Source organism: Patella vulgata, chromosome 1, assembly GCF_932274485.2.
Source record: "Patella vulgata chromosome 1, xgPatVulg1.2, whole genome shotgun sequence".
NCBI lineage: Eukaryota > Metazoa > Mollusca > Gastropoda > Patellidae > Patella > Patella vulgata.
In genome coordinates this window covers 79,321,768-79,341,497 of record NC_065879.2, presented here as the reverse complement: position 1 = coordinate 79,341,497, position 19,730 = coordinate 79,321,768, and the positions used below count along the sequence as shown (strand labels likewise).

The following is a 19,730-nucleotide window of genomic DNA, read 5'->3' as shown; positions in this document are numbered from 1 at the left end:
GAAATGATGTTTAACGTCACGACAGGAAGTGAGAGAGCGAAATGGGGTTTAACGTCATTTCGGGACTAACATATGGTTCAATTTTATTCCAATAATTCGCTTGCGCGTAGGGGTCTTTAGCCTTGGGAGGCAACCGAAGGACTCGGAGAAAACCCACGAGGTTAGACAGGCGACCCTACTACTTGTTACGTACAAGCGGGGAATCGAAACCACGCCAGTTGACTCAATGACAGACCTTATGATACAGCGCGCACGTGCTGCTAACCATTCGGCCATCCAACCCCCCACGACAGGAAGTACATACATTCTTTATTTGTCATGGCCACGCGTGCAATGTGTCAAAAAATTTCCACCTGCTCTTCTGCGAATTCCTGACGAACATCGGAATTTTAACTCCAGGAATTCTAGTCGACATTCCATCACGGCCCCCAATAAGTTATAGGAATGGACAGCTATGTGGGATCTTTTTGCCCAACCAGATCCATCACCGTCTATTCCTCATAGATTGCCAAGTTCATGCCAATAATTATACGGGTGGGCCTCGGTTTTTCGGTGTCATACGAAACAAACTGATTAAAACACAGGGCCCTTATTCACGAAAACTTAAACTAAGATACAATCGAAATTTTAAGAAATACTGCAATTCGATTGGCTGACCAGTAAAATCAATTTGCATATATCCAATCTGCATATTGGTCAGCCAATCGAATTGCAGTATTTCTTAAAATTTCGATTGTATCTTAGTTTAAGTTTTCGTGAATAAGGGCCCTGATCTACATTTCGTTTCGTTCTTTTATACTTTCGGTGGCCTAACCTTGTGTAGTAAAGACAACTAAAACGAAATTTTGAATAACTATAAAATACGTAACGACACCGGATCTGAGTTTTAATCAGAATGAATCAGAAACAGCCCCCCTCCCCCAACCCCTGCGCCATTGACAAGTCACCCCATTAAGTTTTCATCAGGTTCACCAGATACGATTTCTTTACTGTCTTAATTGTATTTTTGCAAATCACAAGAATATATTTTGAGGTTGCCCATGTGTGTGTTCAGATAGAGGTTGCGTAGGACCCCCCTCCCCCTGAGCCTTTGTGCTGGAGCAGTGCCTATTTTGTCCCCACCAACCGTCGACATGGCTTTACTAGACTTAAACCCCAACATGTGTTCACCTAAATGAGCATGTATAGTGTCTCAGAGCATCTGCTTTTATAAAATTCGCGGGTAATCCCTAGACCTCACGCCAAACTTGACTTTGTCTGCACCACGGGCCCTCCTCGGCGTTAATTAACCCCGAGGGAACGCATCTCTAACCAAAGACTATTAATAAAACAAAAAAAAAACACCCACGTGACGTGTTGAAGAGGTTATAACCTCAAATCCATTCCTCATAAAACAAACCCAGGAAGTCTGCTGCACTAACTCAAACGTCACAAACACCGCTTTCTTTTCGTAAACGATGTCACTTCAAAAAATTCACACACAACCCTGTATTGGATTTAAACTAAATCTAAACAAAACTAACCAATGAGCGTCTACTTGCACCACAAAAGGGATAACTCACAGAGCAAAAGATGGAATATATAAAGTATAATAATAAGATTCTACACCAAAAACCATGCTAAAGTCATGCCAATTTCGATTTTTCGAAGATAAATATATTCAGAATATATTTCAATTTCTTTTTTTATTTAAATCGTGCAACTGAAAAATAATGTTTCGTTTCGGTTCTTTTCAAACTTTAAAAAGATTCGGAACGAAATATTAAAAATAATAAATAGATATAATAGTGAAGATAGTAGGAAGACGAAAGAATAATAATCCAGTACCTCTTTGGGTGCAAGTAGCTGAACACGTTGTCAATGTCCATAGTGAGTTACTCGAGTGATAGGGCGTGTGAAAATTGTGAAATCACATTTTTACGAAACGAAAAGATAGATGAAATACAAATGTGCAAAAAAATTGAAAGTAGAAATTTGATAAATTAAAACTTTATTTTGAAATAAAAATACACCATTGTTTATTGATTATAATTTAAGAGAATGTGAATAGGAATCAGTGTTTTACTATAAAATTGTGAATTTTGTTAGTAAGTTTATTGTTGTTTAACATTTCTCGTTTTCTAAGGATTTTGGAATTTCTTGTCTGAAGAAAATAGTGTCACCCATATATTTATATATATCTATAAATTCCAATACTTAAATTAATTAACTTTACGTTAGAACTAATTCTAAAATGCCGTGTTTAAACTTTTGAGGGGGTGGGGGTAACTGTGGATAAAGTTTTTTTTCTAAACAGTTCAAGCATTGAAATATTTATCTTGTGCAAAGTTAAGATGTCGATAACGATTCGTTTATTTAAGAAGATATCTAACAGAATGACATCAATAACGAAAACAACCGTGTGCATCAATCGACGTTACATTTGTTTCAAGTTGATTAATCTGTGTTTTTAAATAGATGTGTTTTTTCTGACGCTTTCTAAATTTCAAGAAAATTTACAGAACATGACATCGTTTCCGCAAATTAAAATGATTTTATTTGTAGAGATCCGGAATATTTAAATTCAAAGCGGGTCTTTGATATCAGATCCACGGATGAAGAATACTCTGCGATTACTTTTTGAAATTTATAATATTTGTTGTTACTGTTGTCGCGCTTAACGTGTGTATACCCCTTAGACAGGCCTTGGGGGTAAAAATAAGCCCCAGAGTCGGATATTTTGAAGGTACGCGAACTATGGGACATGTATTGTAACAACCAAAGGCTACGATCAACCTCAACCTGGCGATTATCAGTGGTGGTGAATGGTAGTTGTATTACCGAGTGGCCGACTAGAAATCACGTGATAGAGAAGATAACTCTAATTGGCTTGCACTTTTCAACGATGGCGTACGAGGGTGTTCAATAGTTTGACAGAACGATACTAGTGACTATTTTTCGTCCTATTGAAAAGTTGTGTCGGGGATTCTGCAATGTAAAGGCATGTCCTGTTATTTGCACGACAAGTAACATTACCTAAATGGGGCAATGGTTGGGAATTATGTGTAAATTGAGTGACACTATTCTTTCTGGCTAAATCATGGTTGTCCCTGTAACTGTTTTTATACTGGGATCATTTAAATTTGTTGTTAATTATTTGCAACGGGTTTTAATTTTGTGCAATTATTTTCCAAGAAGAAAGAAAAAGAATATCCACACGATTTGTATATTTTTTGTAGCCTCAGTAAAAAATATTTTATATTTTGTAGGAAAACTTCCCCAGCCTCACCATAGCCACTCATACTGACACTTCTAGCTGTCTTGCACCCACAGTGGTATCCGGTCACGTGACTTGGAAAACAGTCACGTGGCGATCATATTCATTCATCACGCATAATACATCTCACCAGTAAGTTTAGTACGTCTGGAATGACGAAGACAAAAGTAAACATACATGCACCAAATGAATCGAGACTATTTTTATACATATATACTAATATTTGTGACAGTCGTTTGTTTGTCTGTCTGTCTGTCTGTTCGGGGTTGGCGGCTACATTAGGGCTGTCCCGGGGCTGAAATTCGGAGTATAGGGGTAGCTCGGACCAAAGAGTAACAGGCTAGGTGGCATTGGTCTACTGCTTCCGGTTTCGGAGTTACAGACACGGCCCGAGCAACGCCGGGTCATCCGTTAGTTTATAATAATAGATAGAATGGCTACCGATGCGAGTTGGTTTTAAGTGTTGGTTGTTTAGCAATTGGCGGACTTCGGATTGAGCCGTGGAAAATTTGACACACAGAGACTGTAATAAACTGCACGAGTAAACACAGAAAAAAAATTGTGAGACGAGTAAAAGTTCAACTCACAATATAAGTAGACACATATCCTCAAACAGACAAATTTTTAACGAAAACAATCATTAGGCGGAAATTGTTTAGGTCCCGAGTTCACAAAGCATTCTCAGACTTAAGTAAAGAATTTACTCATTTTTCAGTCACTGTTTATGGGAAATATCTTTGATCCAGAAACATAAAACTTTACACATAGTTTCTTATCGATGTACATGTATTTGAATAAAATAACAAAAGTTTTATAAAGGGCTATATTTTGGTTAAAATAAAATAAGGCGAACAATTTAGAGTAAATTATTAACCCAAGTCTGAGAATGCTTTGTGAACTCGGGAAAAGTTTTAAATGTAAATAATCACAAACGTACTCGAATCCCCAGATGTTGGGTTTCTTCGTACTGGAATCCCCAGATGTTGGGTTTCTTTGTACTTAGAGTAGAATATTCCAGCATTGCGTTTATCACAGCTAGAGAAATATTCTCCGTAGATAAGAACTTTTGATAAATGCGGTCCCAGGACTATTGAGAAATAAAATTAAGAATTATAAAAGTACTGACCCGTCTATCTCTTGTATCTTGTTCTGTCTGAGATCTGGGTACTTTCTGTTTTAAATCAGCAATCTGAAACAAATAAACAGAAAACTAAGAATGACATTTAGAAGACGAATTTTTGACTAAAATACGTTTGGCTACCAGACTAATGAATCGGATTGTGAAATCAGAGGGCAAGTATATTAGATTTTGCAACAATTTAACATTTTTAATGCGATGCAGAGATAGTGCCATTATTCAATCAAAGGTGTTAAGTTTTAATTGTATTTGATTGTTATTTTTGTTGCATATTCTGTATGTATTTGCCTACTATTCACATACCCGTATCATTTGCTTGATAAAGATGAGCGCATCCTCCTCGTCGAAATGTCACTTAGTATTAAACTCAGTAATTGTGTATCGATAAAATTGTATCTTGTGTTAAAATGAGTTTTATGATTCTGAATTCTTCATACAATCTTTTGACGTCATTTCGTGACATTATTTTATGGCATATTCCCGTTCATACGTCACGGTTAAAATATCAAAGAACCCTGAAATTCCACCACTCATCCCGAGTTGTAATCAATATACCCAGATATGAGATGAAATGAAATGGGGTTAAACGTCCTACTGTTCAGCTCCTGACAGGGCTAATGAAGACGGGTATACACCATAAAATGTGCTATGAAGGGAATGTTGCCCGGACAGCGGCACTACAGTTTACTTTTATATCGAATTTCAACTGCCGATGGATCTTTTACGTGCACGCCAATGTGTACCCGGGACCTCGTTTTTCGTCTCATCCGAACGATTATACGCTGTCCCTTGCCAGGCCCACTATTATGTGCCACTGACAAGGGGGAGCCACGCCGGAAACTCTTGATGAACGTCTTGGTCCAATGCAAGGATCGAACACCCGACATCCAGTTTAGCAAGCCAACGTCTTACCCGCCTAGCCACCGTGGCTCCCAGAGGGCCATATAGGTCATCTCAACAATAAATTGGTATGCGTATCGGATTCGGACCGTCGCAGCCTTTCAACACAATCAATTACCATGTAAGTATAAAGGGGGAGGGGGCGATTACAAACAAATACCATATTTATTGCTTCTACTGGAGTATACAGGTCACAATTCTATGGAATACAATTACTGCTTATTACTGAGCGACGTTTCGACTAGGCTTCTCTAGTCATTATCAAGAAGCCTAATCGAAACGTCGCTCAGTAATAAGCAGTAATTGTATTCTATAGAATTGTGACCTGTACACCATATTTATTATTGCCATGTTTCTCTAGAATGCATGTTAACTCGTCTAAAATACATAAATATGACTGTTTGAAATTTATAGAAACCAATCTAAAATTTAAAACTTTTAAAGGACAATAGTGGTGCCAGTCATTATCACATATGTGATAGAACTGGTTTAACACGTTCCAAATATTATTTTATCCTTTCAGTCTCACACTACAACTTTTGGTCTTCGAAGGAATTATTAGTGAGCAGAAATTCGCCCGTGTATCTGTTATCACTCGTCACTTCAGTCAGTTATAGAGAGGGATAACTCATGTTTTCCCTTTGCGTTCGTCACTTCCGATTATAGAAAGAGAGATTACACATCTATCATAGCAATGATCTCTGTGATAAAATAATATTTGGAATGTGTTTAACCAGTTCTATCACATATGTGATAATGACTGGCACCAATATTGTCCTTTAATTGCCGATAGCGTAAGTTACAATTGATCGGTCTGAATAGCAATGTGTTCTTGATAAAAGTACTATAGGTGGTGTATTTCTTGTTTAACTTTACTCTGGTTTGTTGGCATCTTTTAAGGATTGTCGGCCAATGTCCAATTTTAAAGATAATGGGTTACGTGTCCGGATAAGCAGTTTTGACGTTCACGCCCAAACGACTCAATATTTTGAGCTGACATTTTGACACAAGGTAAATACACCATTCCTCTATATTTTGGCGCTTAAATTTCATACGTACTCAGACTTTTATTTTTGAGACTCTGTTCAAATCGGGACAGTCCCTTTAAGGGTAATAAATCATTATGCAATTGACTGAATATTCAAGTTTAAGGATACTGGGGTAATATACAAGATTACAGATATTGGATCACTGTCCAAGGAATGTGGGTCAATATCCAAATTTAAGGATAGTAGGTCAATATCTACGTTTAAGGATAGTAGGTCAATATCTACGTTTAAGGATAGTAGGTCAGTGACTAAGTTTAAGGACAGTAGGTCAATGTCTAAGTTTAAGGATAGTAGGTCAATGTCTAAATTTAAGGATAATAGGTCAGGGCCCAAAACTAAGGATAGTGGGTAGATTAAGAAGTTAGTATCATCAGTTATATCGAATTCTGTATCAAATAAACTATCTTAACGAGATCAAAGTATGTAAACATCTTAATATAACAACCACTTTGGTACATCTTCTACTCGCACCTGCTGGGTGATAGTGATTATCACTATAGTAACCTATCATCTTTAACCAATCACTAGTCAGTTTACACACGTTCGGTTATCAGGGTGTTATCAGATACATTAGGTTTTATTAGTAGTTTATCAACAAGAGTTGCTGTAAACTGATCTTCTAGTCATCAGTTCATCCATAACCCCAAGTTTACATCTTAAATGAAACGAAATAAAATTAACGTTCTAATCTTCTACGCCATCCAGGGAGCCACGGTGGTTCTATGGGTAAGACGTTGGGTCGCTAACCTGGAGGTCCCGTGCTCGGTCCCTGCGTTGGCCGAGAAAGTTCATCGGGATTTTCCGGCGAGGTTCCACCTTGTCAGTGGAGCAGGACAGAGGGCCTGATAAGAAACACATAATCTTTCGTATGGAACGAAAAATCGAGGTCCCGTGTACACATTGGCGTGCACGTAAATGACACCTTGGCAGTTGGAATTCGATATAAGAATAGACCGTAGTGCCGCCGTCCGGGCAAAATTTTCCTCATAGCACACTGTATGGCGTATGCCCGTCTTCATTAGCCCAGTCGGAGTAAAACAGTTGGACGTTAAATTCCACTTCATTTCACTTCTGTACCATCCAGAATAATGCAGACGTGGTATACGGCTCCTTACGCTACAAGCAATGACGGATCTCGTAGGCTACTATGTGATTCAGGGTATGCCTACACATTTTAGAACTTTAGGTGCTACAATTGTCACTTGGCACAGATAAGAGAGCGAGAAAAATGGGGTTTAACGTCCACTTGACTCAAACTAGGTCATTTCGGGACTAACACATGGTTCAATTTTATTTCAATAATTCGCTTGCGCGTAGGGGTCTGTAGCAGTAGGAGGAAACCGGAGAACCCGGAGAAAACCCACAACGTCGGACAGGCGACCCTACTCCTTGTCACGTACAACCGGGGATTCGAAACCCCGCCAGTGGACTCAATGACAGACCGTATGATACAGCGTGCGCGTGCTGACCATTCGGCCATCCAACTCCCCTGGCACAGATAAAGTTGTTTGTTGTACTTCTTAGAGATAATCCACCTATTTAAACCTTATAATAAAAGGACGACACTGGCGGGATCAGCATTAGCAGTTGTCAATTGGAAATGGTAGAAACGCGTAGAATTGACCAATGTTCTAAAAAAAGGGACTTGCATCCGCCACATTAAAAAATCTGGTAGCGCTGACGACGCCACAAATGCATTCTTTAATTATTAAGGATAGGGCTTAGAATTATCCAAAAGTTGACCTAAGTAGCCGTCATCATTAACCAGGGGGTCACCACCTTTAAGATACTGTACGAATAGTAATAAGGGTGTAAAAAACACTACAGAAATAGACGGGTGGGTCGTCCCCTTTAATATATTGGAGGAACATGAATTACGGTAAAAATGACAGGCCATTACCTTTAAGACATTAGACCAATAGCAATGATTTGACAGTACAACCGTTGGTGTTTTAAGATACATACGGGCCATCCCCTTTAAGATATTAGTCCAATAGTAATTATGGTAAAAGAATTTGGCAGTACATTGGTATTTTAAGCCAGAAGAAATGTGTTTTCTACATGATCAGATTTTTTCTCCCTGGATTATTTGTTGGCAAGTTCTCGACAATTGTTGTACGTGGATTATTTTACACATACATTCTTATAAATAGCATTTTCATAGTCCATGAGTATAACTTGAGAAGAGGTATCGGATGTTCTTGACAGATCATTTTACACATAGATAAAAGTAGGGCACACGTATTTACGAATAGCATCTTCGTGGTCCACGAGATTAATTTGAGAAGTGGTATGAGATATTCTCGGCAACAGTTCTATTTTACACATAGATAAAACGGGAACACACTCTATTTTGAATAGCATCTTCGTGGTCCATGAGATTAATTTGAGGAGTGGTATCAGATATTCTCGGCAATGGTTCTATTTTACACATAGATCAAAGTAAGATATACGCTCTTATAAATAGCATCTATATGGTTCATAGGTGTACATTGAGAAGTGTTGTGATATACGCTCTTATAAATAGCATTTTAATGATTCATGAGTATAAATTGAGAAGTGCTGTCGGGTGTTCTAGGTGGATCACATTACACATTTCAAAGAAAAAACGAAAGTCAGTATGTTTATTGATTTTATTCCCATGGCTGTCGACTGCTGGACGCACGATCGGCTTCATCTCAGCAATGGCTTTATCAACGGACTCGTCAAAAATGTAATCAAACCAACAATGTATCTTTAATTAATCCAAATCAAAGAACAACTAATAAACACAACACAATTTATATGGAAATACAATCATTGGTTTGTACACATATAGCACGACGTTTCGACAAGTATTCTCTTATCGTTTTCAAGCACAAACGTCATGGTATGCATAAACCAGTGATTGTATTTCAATATAAATTGTGTTGTGTTTTTAATGTGTTCAATCGATAAATGCAACTCAAGGATTACAAAGAGGAGCTGACAATTAATGTCATATTCTAAACTTACAGAAGCATTAGATAAGATGTGGCCGTTCTCGCTATAATAATTAAAAGAAGATAACAAAAAGGGCGATACTTGTATCTGGTATGTTGTCCTTTTAAACGCGATATGTCGTCCCTTTAAAGACGATGTGTTGAGTAAAGCTGTCCCTTTAAATACGTTCCGTGTGTGTTAAGTTATGTGTATTTAAAGACGGAACGTATGCGTTATATTTCCCCTTTAAAGACAACACGACTGTGCTATGTTTCCCCTTTAAAGGAGGTGGTTGGATGTCCGAATGGTTAACACGTGCGCGCTGTATCATAAGGCCTGTCATTGAGTCAACGAATCCCCGCTTGTACGTGACAAGGAGTAGGGTCGCCTGTCCAACCTCGTGGGTTTTCTCCGGGTCCTCCGGCTTCCTCTCACTGCTAGAGACCCCTACGGGCAAGCGAATTATTGAAATAAAATTAAACAATGTTAGTCCCGAAATGACCTAGTTTGTGTCGAGTGGACGTTAAACCCCATATCCCCCCCCCCTTTAAAGACGATACGTGTGCGTTAAGTTATGCTGTCCCTTTAAAGACGATACGTGTGCGTTAAGTTATGCTGCCCCTTTAATGACGATACGTGTGCGTTAAGTTATGTTGTCCCTTTAAAGACGATAGATTATGCTGTATTCTACAAGGTGTAAGTCTTTAAATACAGTTATGTGCCTGATATATACATAGTTCCAGGAACCCTGTGTATTTATATCTGTGTAACCATGGTAACTTCTTATACCAGTAGAATAACACGTGGCAAATGGAAGAAGCAGAATGATATAATATACTGTAGCTAACACTGAAGTTTTCAGAACACAGCGGGCGAAGTAGAACCTTTTGGGGGTGTCAGGAGAAACGCCCCCAACCCCACGTTCCTCAATAATTAACGATAGAAATTAAGTTTATTACATGTAAGTCTAGAAATGACAAATATTGAAACCTGTCCTTCTTTTCAGAAGTAGCCTGGAGGTCGGGTGTTCGATCCCTGCATTGGCCGAGAAAGTTCATTCAGATTTTCCGGCGTGGTTCCCCCTTGTCAGTGATGCAGGATGGAGGGCCTGGCAAGGACAGCTGTCTAGTCGTTCGGATGCACGTAAAAGATCCCTTGGCAGTTGGAATTCGATATAAGAGTAGGCCGTAGCGCAGCTGCCCGGGCACAATTTCCCTCATAGCACACTGTATGGCGTATGCCTGTCTTCATTAGCCCAGGTAAGGAGCAGAACAGTAGGACGTTAAACAACATTTCATTCATTCATTCATTCTTTTCAGAAGATATTAACTCGGGCATAATACAAACACCTTAATACGTTGGTTTATGATTTAACTAGTTCTATCTAACATTTGTATAGTTCTGAGAAAAGTAAATTTCGGGATTCTATATTTCTGTTACATTTAGATAATTTGGTCTTGTTAAATGCATGTAACTAACATTGGTCAATACCAGTATCCATACTAACTGGCAGAAATATAGAAACCCGGAAGTTTAAACTTATTTTCCTCAAAACTATACAAACTTTGGATTGGACAAGTTAATTTTGCAACCCACGATGTATCTGTTATGAATTCGTGTCGGTATATTGTACTAGTTTCAGACTTCTAATGTATATATTGTGACCCTGTATGTTGTATTGGTTGTTAGAATTGTGGATGCATGATTCCTAATTTTTGTTCCAGTGCTGTTGTGAATTCAACAGTGAACAATTGTGGAATATTTAAATATGATATGGTGTATGTGCTACAGGTCAAGAAGAAGTCAGTATAAATCAAGCATGCTCTTGCATACCGGGTAAGGTGAGAAACAGCACGCGCTAACCATTCGGCCATCCATGACCCCAAGTTTATAAAAAGTATTTTATATAGCGCCGACAATTCAACTCCGTGGGCTGCTCTCAGGTGATTTAAATTAATAACAATTTGAAATAAGAAAATGTAGGTCTGGTTAGGACATGGATCAAAACAAACATAAACTATATAATATTACTTATCAACGCGATTGGTTGATTTTAGCAATACAATTTCCGATTTAATTCAGTTTGTTACGTGTAGGTCTATACAGATAAAATCAATGCCAAGATAAAGGTTTCTAAGCGTCCTCCACACAAAATTAAATCGTTTTATTCACGTTAATCTGAAATCATTACTTGGTGAAGACTAGAGAAGCCTAGTTGAATCCTCATTATAAAAATAATTGTTATTCCATTGTTATTTTTATTTATTTAAACTTCGTTTTCAAAGCAAAAACTTACGAAACAAAAAAACATTTGAAATAAAAAATGTGATCGTTTAGATCTTGCCAGATAACATTCAAATAAAACATCAGATCAACATAATTAAACACTGCCATTATTTACTTAAATCAAAGGTGTTTAGCTCCTTTACATTTAAGATTTTAAACCATGTTTTAGCGGTGATTATTCTTTATATATGTGAGTAAGACGCGGGTTCGCTAGCCTTGAGGTTGCGGGTTCGTTCCCGGTGTTGGCAGAGAAAGTTCATCGGTATTTTCCGGCGTGGTTTCCTCTTGTCAGTGGTGCAGGAAGGAGTGCCTGCCAAGTACAGCAGTCTAGTCTATAGGTGGGACGAAAACCCGACGTCCCATGTACACATTGGCATGCTAGTTAAAATCCCTTGGGAGTTGGAATTCGATATAAGAGTGGACCGGACATTCGCTGTCCGGGCAAAATTTTCCTCATAGTACAGCTGTCTAATCTAGATGGAACGAAAACCCGAGGTTCCATGTACACATTGGCGTGCACGTAAAAAATCCTTAGCAGTTGGGATTCGATATAAGCGTAGACTGTAGTACCGCTGTCCGGGCAAAATTTCCCTCATGGCACATTGTATGGCGTATGACCGTCTGCCGGGAGCAGAACAGTAGGACGTCGAACCCCATTTCATTTCATTTTGTAGAGAAGGAGCAATCAGTATTGCAACATTTCTGTTCCCACTATTCACGAAGGTGGAAGTTTACAGTGTGAGCCTGTATATCATGAGCATTCGTTCTCATAGTAATTGAATGAAATGGAGCCAATTTAACAAGGGAGTAATTGTGTCTGTTTTTAATAGTTCCTTAATTTATACTGCAGCAAAAACAATCTTTACGAAACACGTGTTTTGCTTACAATAATTACATACACATTACAAGGTCAACTGTGACGTCATACATTTGAACCCTGCACAAACTAGATTAGGAGATAAAAGATGCCTTATATTGAAATAACATTAACCACAAAAACTATCTGTTTTAAAGAAACTCAACCCGGCTTTCTGACTCATTGCACCAGTCTGAATATTCCATATCTCAATACGGTATTTTGCCAAAGTCAATTCCGGACTGTTTTGAAACGTGAATGTAATTGATTTACTGACTTACTTAGGATTAAGTATTGTTCACGACTAAGAAAAAAAACTAAGAAATTATAATGACTAGTAAATTGAATATTAATTTTATACAAATATGTCTAAAATGCTTCAATATGACACTGTACGATTCACGAATATTAACTTGTATTCCATTCGCGAATATTCACTGGTATTCGATTCACGAAAGTTAACTAATATCATTCGATTCGTGAATATAAATTTGTATCTAGGTATCATTCGCTTCGTATAACTCTAGTATTTTTGATGAGTCACGTTCTACCCGTGTTTGGTTGTTGGCTAACAGTTATGATGCCATTTAAAACTAGTTTGATCTATAGACGTGAAATTTATTTTTATCCAAGACAGAAAGTCAATACCACCCCGCCCCCACTACAACCCTGTCCCCAAACAAATAGCATCCAATGAAATCGACCTTTCTGTTTTTAACGCCAAATAGATGTAGTCATTATAAAATTGAAATGAAATCAAATGGTGTTTAATGTCCTACTTATCTACAAATGCCACGAATATTCAAGACAACACGTGACACCCTCTCTTTAACCTGCAGACCACCACCACCATGCCTGCAATCAATTAATGTGTTTATGTTCTACACAGGTTTCTATGACGTCATGTATAACTTTGATATATCCCAAGACAAGTAAACTCATTACTAATCATAATATCTCTAATTACTAACAGTTATCTCTTCACGTGGGAAAACATATTAACCGGGTGGCTACCAAGGAAAATGTAAATTAAATGTAATGTAGGTCTTTTTTTCTGACTTTAAATTATGTTATAAAAATTGTTATGTAGACATTTATTCACACGACAAGCCCATAATCAACTCTCTGGGTCATTGAACATCTTTGTTATTTAATGGATTAGAACACCCGCGCCATTTAATAATTTCACGTTAAAACGTATAATCGAGACTTTGTTTATTGTCGTAGGAATAAAGTAATTTGACTGAAATGTGCAATAATAATGTTCATTTTTCATTATCTAATTCGGAATTAGTATATATAGCGCGAACGATCAGATTTTTATCCAAATCTCCCATAATGCATCTTTACGGAATCACTAGGCCAGATGGTTTACAAATATCGCAAAAGTAAATAAAAAAATATGTACTATAAAGATTATTATAATAAAACACATCCAAGTAAATATTATCTAATATGTTTGTTTTTATTGTTATTCTAGTCAAATTAAACACATTCATATGATATTGTTATTGTTTTACTGTTATTAAATTATCTAATATCTTTATTTTTATTGTTATTTTAGTCAAATTAAAAACATTCATATGATATTGTTATTGTTTTACTGTTATTACGTTATCTAATATCTTTGTTTTTATTGTTATTTTAATCAAATAAAACACATTCATATATTGTTATTGTTTTACTGTTATTACATTATCTAATATCTTTGTTTTTATTGTTATTTTAGTCAAATTAAAAACATTCATATGATATTGTTTTACTGTTATTACATTATCTAATATCTTTGTTTTATTGGTATTGTAATCAAATTAAAAACATTCAAGTGATATCGTTATTGTTTTACTGTTATTATAATAAACACATTGCCGGATAGTTCACTGGTATTATGTAGTATTTTATTGTTATAATAATCTGACTGAACAGATTCAAGTCAAAAGTGTGTAATATTCCTTTGTTAATCTGGTCAAAATAAACACATTCAAGCTCAAAGTATGTGAAGGTTTACTGCATATGTTATTATAATCAGATAATAATATCAAATATCATGTTTTACTTTTAACTGGTTTGATGTGGATGTGATTTATCTAATTATACGCTGCTCCCCGTGGGTGTTTTCATGCAATTAAATTTATCTTGTCTAATCATTCAAGTCAAAAATGTTTAATTATTGTTCTTCTAATTTACAGTTGTATGATTAATCTTTAATTGAGATTTCAATGGGTGGGACTACTTTTCTGCATCCACCAAGCTAACGAAGATGGATATAGCTATAGGGCTCAGTGGAAATGAAATGGGGTTTAACGTCCTACTGTTCTGCTCCAAACTGGGCTAATGAAGACGGGCATATGCCATACAGTGTGCTATGAGGGACATTTTGCCCGGACAGCGGCACTACGGCCTACTCTTATATCGAATTCCAACTGTCAGGGGATCTTTTTTACGTGCACGCCAATGTGTACACGGGACCTTGGTTTTTTGTCCTATCCGAACAACTAGACAGCTGTCCTTGTCAGACCCTCCGTCCTGCATCACTGACAAGGAAGAACCACGCCGAAAAATCTGGATGAACTTTGTCGGTCAAGGCAGGGATCGAACACCCGACCTCAAGGCTAGCGAGCCAGCGCCTTACCCACTTATCCACCGTGATCCCCCCCCTGGCAGTGGAGTTTCCGACTACTAATCGACGATTTCTAACTGTTATTTTACGTGCACGCCATCCGAACGACTAGGCGCTGTAATATAACCCCCACCTAAAATCCTGTAGATGGCAAGCTGAATGATAAACACTTAAATTATTTCCTAGTTTCTACGGCGAACTCGAAGCTAAGATTTCCAGACAGAATTATTGGAAGCTGTACACAGAACAAGTAACATCGTGTTATAATATGGAACACGTGTTGAGATATGACCTATTCTATCATGTTCCATCTCATATTATCTCTTTTATTCATTGGTACATTTAACAACAGGTTTAAAGTGACGTTTTCTTGTATTCAGAGAGAGAGAGAGAGAGAGAGAGAAATGGGGTTTAACGTCCACTCGACACAAACTAGGTCATTTCGGGACTAACATATGGTTTAATTTTATTTCAATAATTCACTTGCAAGCGCGTAGGGATCTTTAGCAGTGGGAGAAAACCGGAGGACCCGAAGAAAACCCACGAGGTTGGACAGGGAACCCTACTCCTGGTCACGCACAACCAGGGATTCTCAACCACGCCAGTTGATTCAATGACAGGCCTTATGATACAGCGCGCACGTGCTAACAATTCGGCCATTCAATCCCCCTTTCAGAGAGAGGGAGGGAGAGATAGAGAGAAGCAGTGCCGGAGGGGGGGGGGTCTGTTTTTACCATCAATCTGTAACTGATTCTATAATTGATCATAATATGTGACACGTGCATTAACTAATTTAGTTGTTGTTATCTCGTCATAGTATTAGACCAATCTGATTAAAATACAGATCTATATTTCGTTTCGTTTTTTTTTATATTTTCGATGGCCTCTACTACATGGAGATCTGACCAGTTGTAGTGGAAGGTCGCGTCAGAGGTCATACGAGCGGCTTTTGAACCTTTGATTAACCAATCAGCGTTGATGTTTTAGTGGAATGCCCATAGTTCCGTGCACAGCACTCCAAGAACTCGCCATAACAGACCGTTTCATTGGCTGATCCGCCACATCAACCAGAACGCTGGTTACATAACAACTCTTTCAGATCCTATTGTTTTAAAGACAGGGAAAACGAAATTTTGAACTATAAAAAGCGAAACGAAATATGTGTTTTAATCAGATTGAGTATTAGACAATATTGTATTATTGTTTGTATTAATCACGGATAAAAATCTAACAAAATCTGTCACTATGAATATTCTGTAGACGAGTGACGTTTGAGAGAAGACTGAAATGGCGCCCTAGTGTTCTGCTCCGACTGAAGCAGGGTTCCCCCTTGTCAGTGGTGCAGGACGAAGGGACTAGCAAGAGGGATTAAAATCCGAGTTCCTCGTGTGGACGTTGATGTGTTCGTGAAAGAACCCTTGACAGGTGGAATTTGTCGAATACTAAACTGAAACGCCGGGCAATATTTCCTTCATAGCACACTACATGGCGTAGACCCGTCTTCATTAGCCCGGTTGGTGCAGAAAAGTAGGACGATAAACCCCATTTCATTTTATTTCTTTTTGTTTTTAAAAAAAACAAGATACTAAAAAAATGGCGAACCAACCTGATCTTTAAGACGATCAATATCCATCTCCATTCGAAACTGTTTTTTATCCGCCTGCTCGAGAATTTCCGTCAATTGTCGATTTTCATCTTCCACTTTACACTTCTTATCTTCCAGCATATCAATTTCGTCATTCAGTCTTACCGACACCTCTTTAGCCATTTTTAAATCTTCCTCTAATGCACGTATATGATCTCGGGCGTCATCTGAGGTGAACTGACTCTGGAGACTGCGGAGCTTGTCTTCGTATCCATGTTTGTCCGCCTCAATCTGCTCGTTACGCCGTTCAGATTTACGTAATTTAAATTGTAAAATTCGACAGTTTTTCGACGCCAAGTCCAATTCCTTTTGTAATTCACGAAACTCGTCCATTTCGTTCTCTTTAAACGTGTCATACATTTCTTCCATCTCGACTTTCAAATTACTTAATTCTTTCCGTAATTCTAAATTTTCGGATTTTAGTTCCTGACATTCGGCATCACTCGTTTCCAAATCACGTTCTAACTGTGAAACGGCCTTACTATCCGGTTTATCCTTGTTTGATTGGACATCTTTCATTTTCATTTTATTCTGCAAGTCTTGATTATCACCTTGTAATTTGGCACATTTGGCTTCCATAGTTGCTAGCTGTGATTTACAGGTACTCAAACTCTTCTCAACGTCTAACTTTTTCGAGTCATACGCCATTTTCTTCAGTGCGGCATTATCTTCCGTCAATTTCCTGCATTTCTCCTCCATCTCCTTTAATTTTGTAGTTAACTTGGCTAATTCTAATTCCTTACTTTTCAATAATTCATCAGTTTTATGAGAGGAAACCTCCGAACTCTTACTAGAACTGTCCGAATGTTTACTAGATATCGTGTCCTTGGTGCTGACATTACTATCCTTTCCTTTCGATGCACTAATTAGGGAACTGGGTGCAAATGTCTTTCCTTTAGAACTATCTAATGTTTGAGCAGTATCCTTGCCTCCTCTAGAAGAAACAGAATCTAAATGATTTGAACTTCTCTCCTGCCTGTCTTTAGTTCCATCACCGAGACCTTGTTTACCCCGTGACGTAACTTCTGCCTGTTTACCTTTGCTCGTGTCTGTAAGAACATTAGCGCGTGCTAATGGTGGTGTATTAGAGGTTATAGCAGACGGTTTGATACTGTTTGATGACTGTTTCTGCTCGCTACTCGAACCTTTCGGCGAAATCTGAGAATCTTTCAAGTGGAATTTGCTTACGTCTGTTTCTGGCTTCGTTTCGTTCTTTTCTGACCGCGCTTTATCCTTTACAGTACCTCTTACGTCACTCGATGTGTCGTCTGTGCTTCCAAAGGATTTCATCAAGCCGAATATTTTAGACGGTTTTGATTTTGTTTCATCTTCGGGCTGTTTCTGTTTGTCCTCAACTCGAGATGGTTTCGTCGATTTATCTAGGCTAAGTCCGGGTTTTTTGTCAACAGGGGCGGTAAACGGTTGTTTGGATGAAGATTTGTGGTCATCTGGTGCTGATTTCTGGGATTTATTACTTAATACAGGAGAAACCTTGCCGCTAGTTGTTATGTTTGTGTCACTTTTACCAATTCCAGGTGTTGTTTTCGTTTTAACATCGGCGCCATTTTGTTTACGTAATGGATCACCAACACCAGTTGCGACTTTCCCAAAATTTGCGACCTTAGAGACAGTAGCAGATTTCCCGCCATCTGGTGGTGTTGTCTGTTGTGTATGAGAGGGCGTTGTTTTCCTACCGGGGGGTTCCGGCGGATGTTTAGCGGCGACGCTCGGCGGTTGTTTTTTCGCATCGACTTTCGTTGTTTTACTGACATCTTGTGTCGCAGTCTTAACTACAGGTTTGTCGCCATTTTTTACATTTGACAACGGCGATGACTTTCCGGTCGTAGATTGAGCTAATGGTGACTTGGTTCCTGTTTTTGGTGTACTTGGTGATTCGGGTGTTTTCGGTTGAATCTTTGACGGTGTTTTCGGTGAACTTTTATTCTCTGTGGGTTTTGTGGTTTTTGAGTCTGTAGTAGCGGCAGGCGTCTCACCGGTGCCGCCATGCTCGTCTAACGTATGGAAGCAGTTCACACACAAGGTCTTCCGCCACGCTTGTGGTTGAAAGGCACCACAAACTTCGGTTTTAACAGACGGTTCCGAACTCATAATTTATCACTCATATATCCGGGTTTTATCCCTTCGTCCGTGGAAATATTCCCAAACTTTCACAAACTTAGAGCCTTAAAGGCTGAACACAAGATGGCGATGATGAATTCCTCGAAGTTATAATTCTACGTATCCTCTTTAAATCAACATTAGCACACCTCATACACATAGCAGGCAACACTAGCGTACTACGTCATAGGTTTGTGAGTAGTTCTTAACCCAAATACGGTGGAATATTGGCACCAGACGGTAGGGAAGCGAAAACACGCGAACAAATTAATCGTCTGCTTTCCTCAACTTGAGTCAGTCGTCTGCTAGAAACCTGTTTATTAATGCGCGTGCCGACTGCATGAGAACGTGTACATGTATTGAATTACCTAGAGAGCGAAGTGAATGTCGGGCGCTAGATCCTATACCGGTTAACCAACTCCACACTGCATTGCCATCCATATAGTGATTGGTGAGTGGGATATGATCGGGTGATCACTTACTGCCAGAAGAGGCTGCCAGATGTTTCTTTAATTACTGTAGCTGGCGGAATGTTCTGCAGGATGTCGATTAAACCCGTTGACTTTGGGTTTTATTGCTAGCGGTAGACTGCTACATACAATAACATATAGATCGTCCTATATTACTCTTGCTAGAGTATATGAAATACTGTGCGAAAGAAAAATGGGTGGGATGCAGCCAGGGGGCTAGCCAAATTAGTTATATAGCGCCAAAATATTGCACTCTTTACGAGACGAATTAAATATTATCTGAGCTGTAGACAAATGCAAATTAGGCGGAAGGGTGGGATGCACTCATAAATTTCAAATGAAATGAAATCAGGTTGGGTTTAAAGTCCTTCTTTTCTTCTTTCTATTAGTGTTTAACGTGCGCTTCCACCGAGGGTGATATCACAGACAAC

General features: G+C 38.4%; 1 protein-coding gene across 1 annotated transcript; it reads right to left on the bottom strand.

The window, feature by feature from the left end:
* Nucleotides 1-1,973: 1,973 nt before the first annotated feature.
* On the bottom strand, nucleotides 1,974-19,117 carry LOC126814215 (proteoglycan 4). Its single transcript, XM_050539230.2, has 3 exons — nucleotides 16,673-19,117; nucleotides 4,383-4,445; nucleotides 1,974-3,403 (listed from the first exon to the last, which is right to left on the bottom strand). Exons 1-3 carry the CDS (start codon nucleotides 18,818-18,820, stop codon nucleotides 3,395-3,397), a joined length of 2,220 nt encoding a protein of 739 aa, XP_050395187.1. The 5' UTR covers nucleotides 18,821-19,117; the 3' UTR covers nucleotides 1,974-3,394.
* Between the last annotated feature and the right edge of the window lie 613 nt (nucleotides 19,118-19,730).

Excerpts from the sequence above, each read along its gene's own strand:
- LOC126814215 (XM_050539230.2), bottom strand. The coding sequence starts at position 18,820 with ATGAGTTCGGAACCGTCTGTTAAAACCGAAGTTTGTGGTGCCTTTCAA. Across the intron at positions 4,446-16,672 it reads TTGATCGTCTTAAAGATCAG|ATTGCTGATTTAAAACAGAA; the intron begins GTTGGTTCGCCA and ends TATTTGTTTCAG.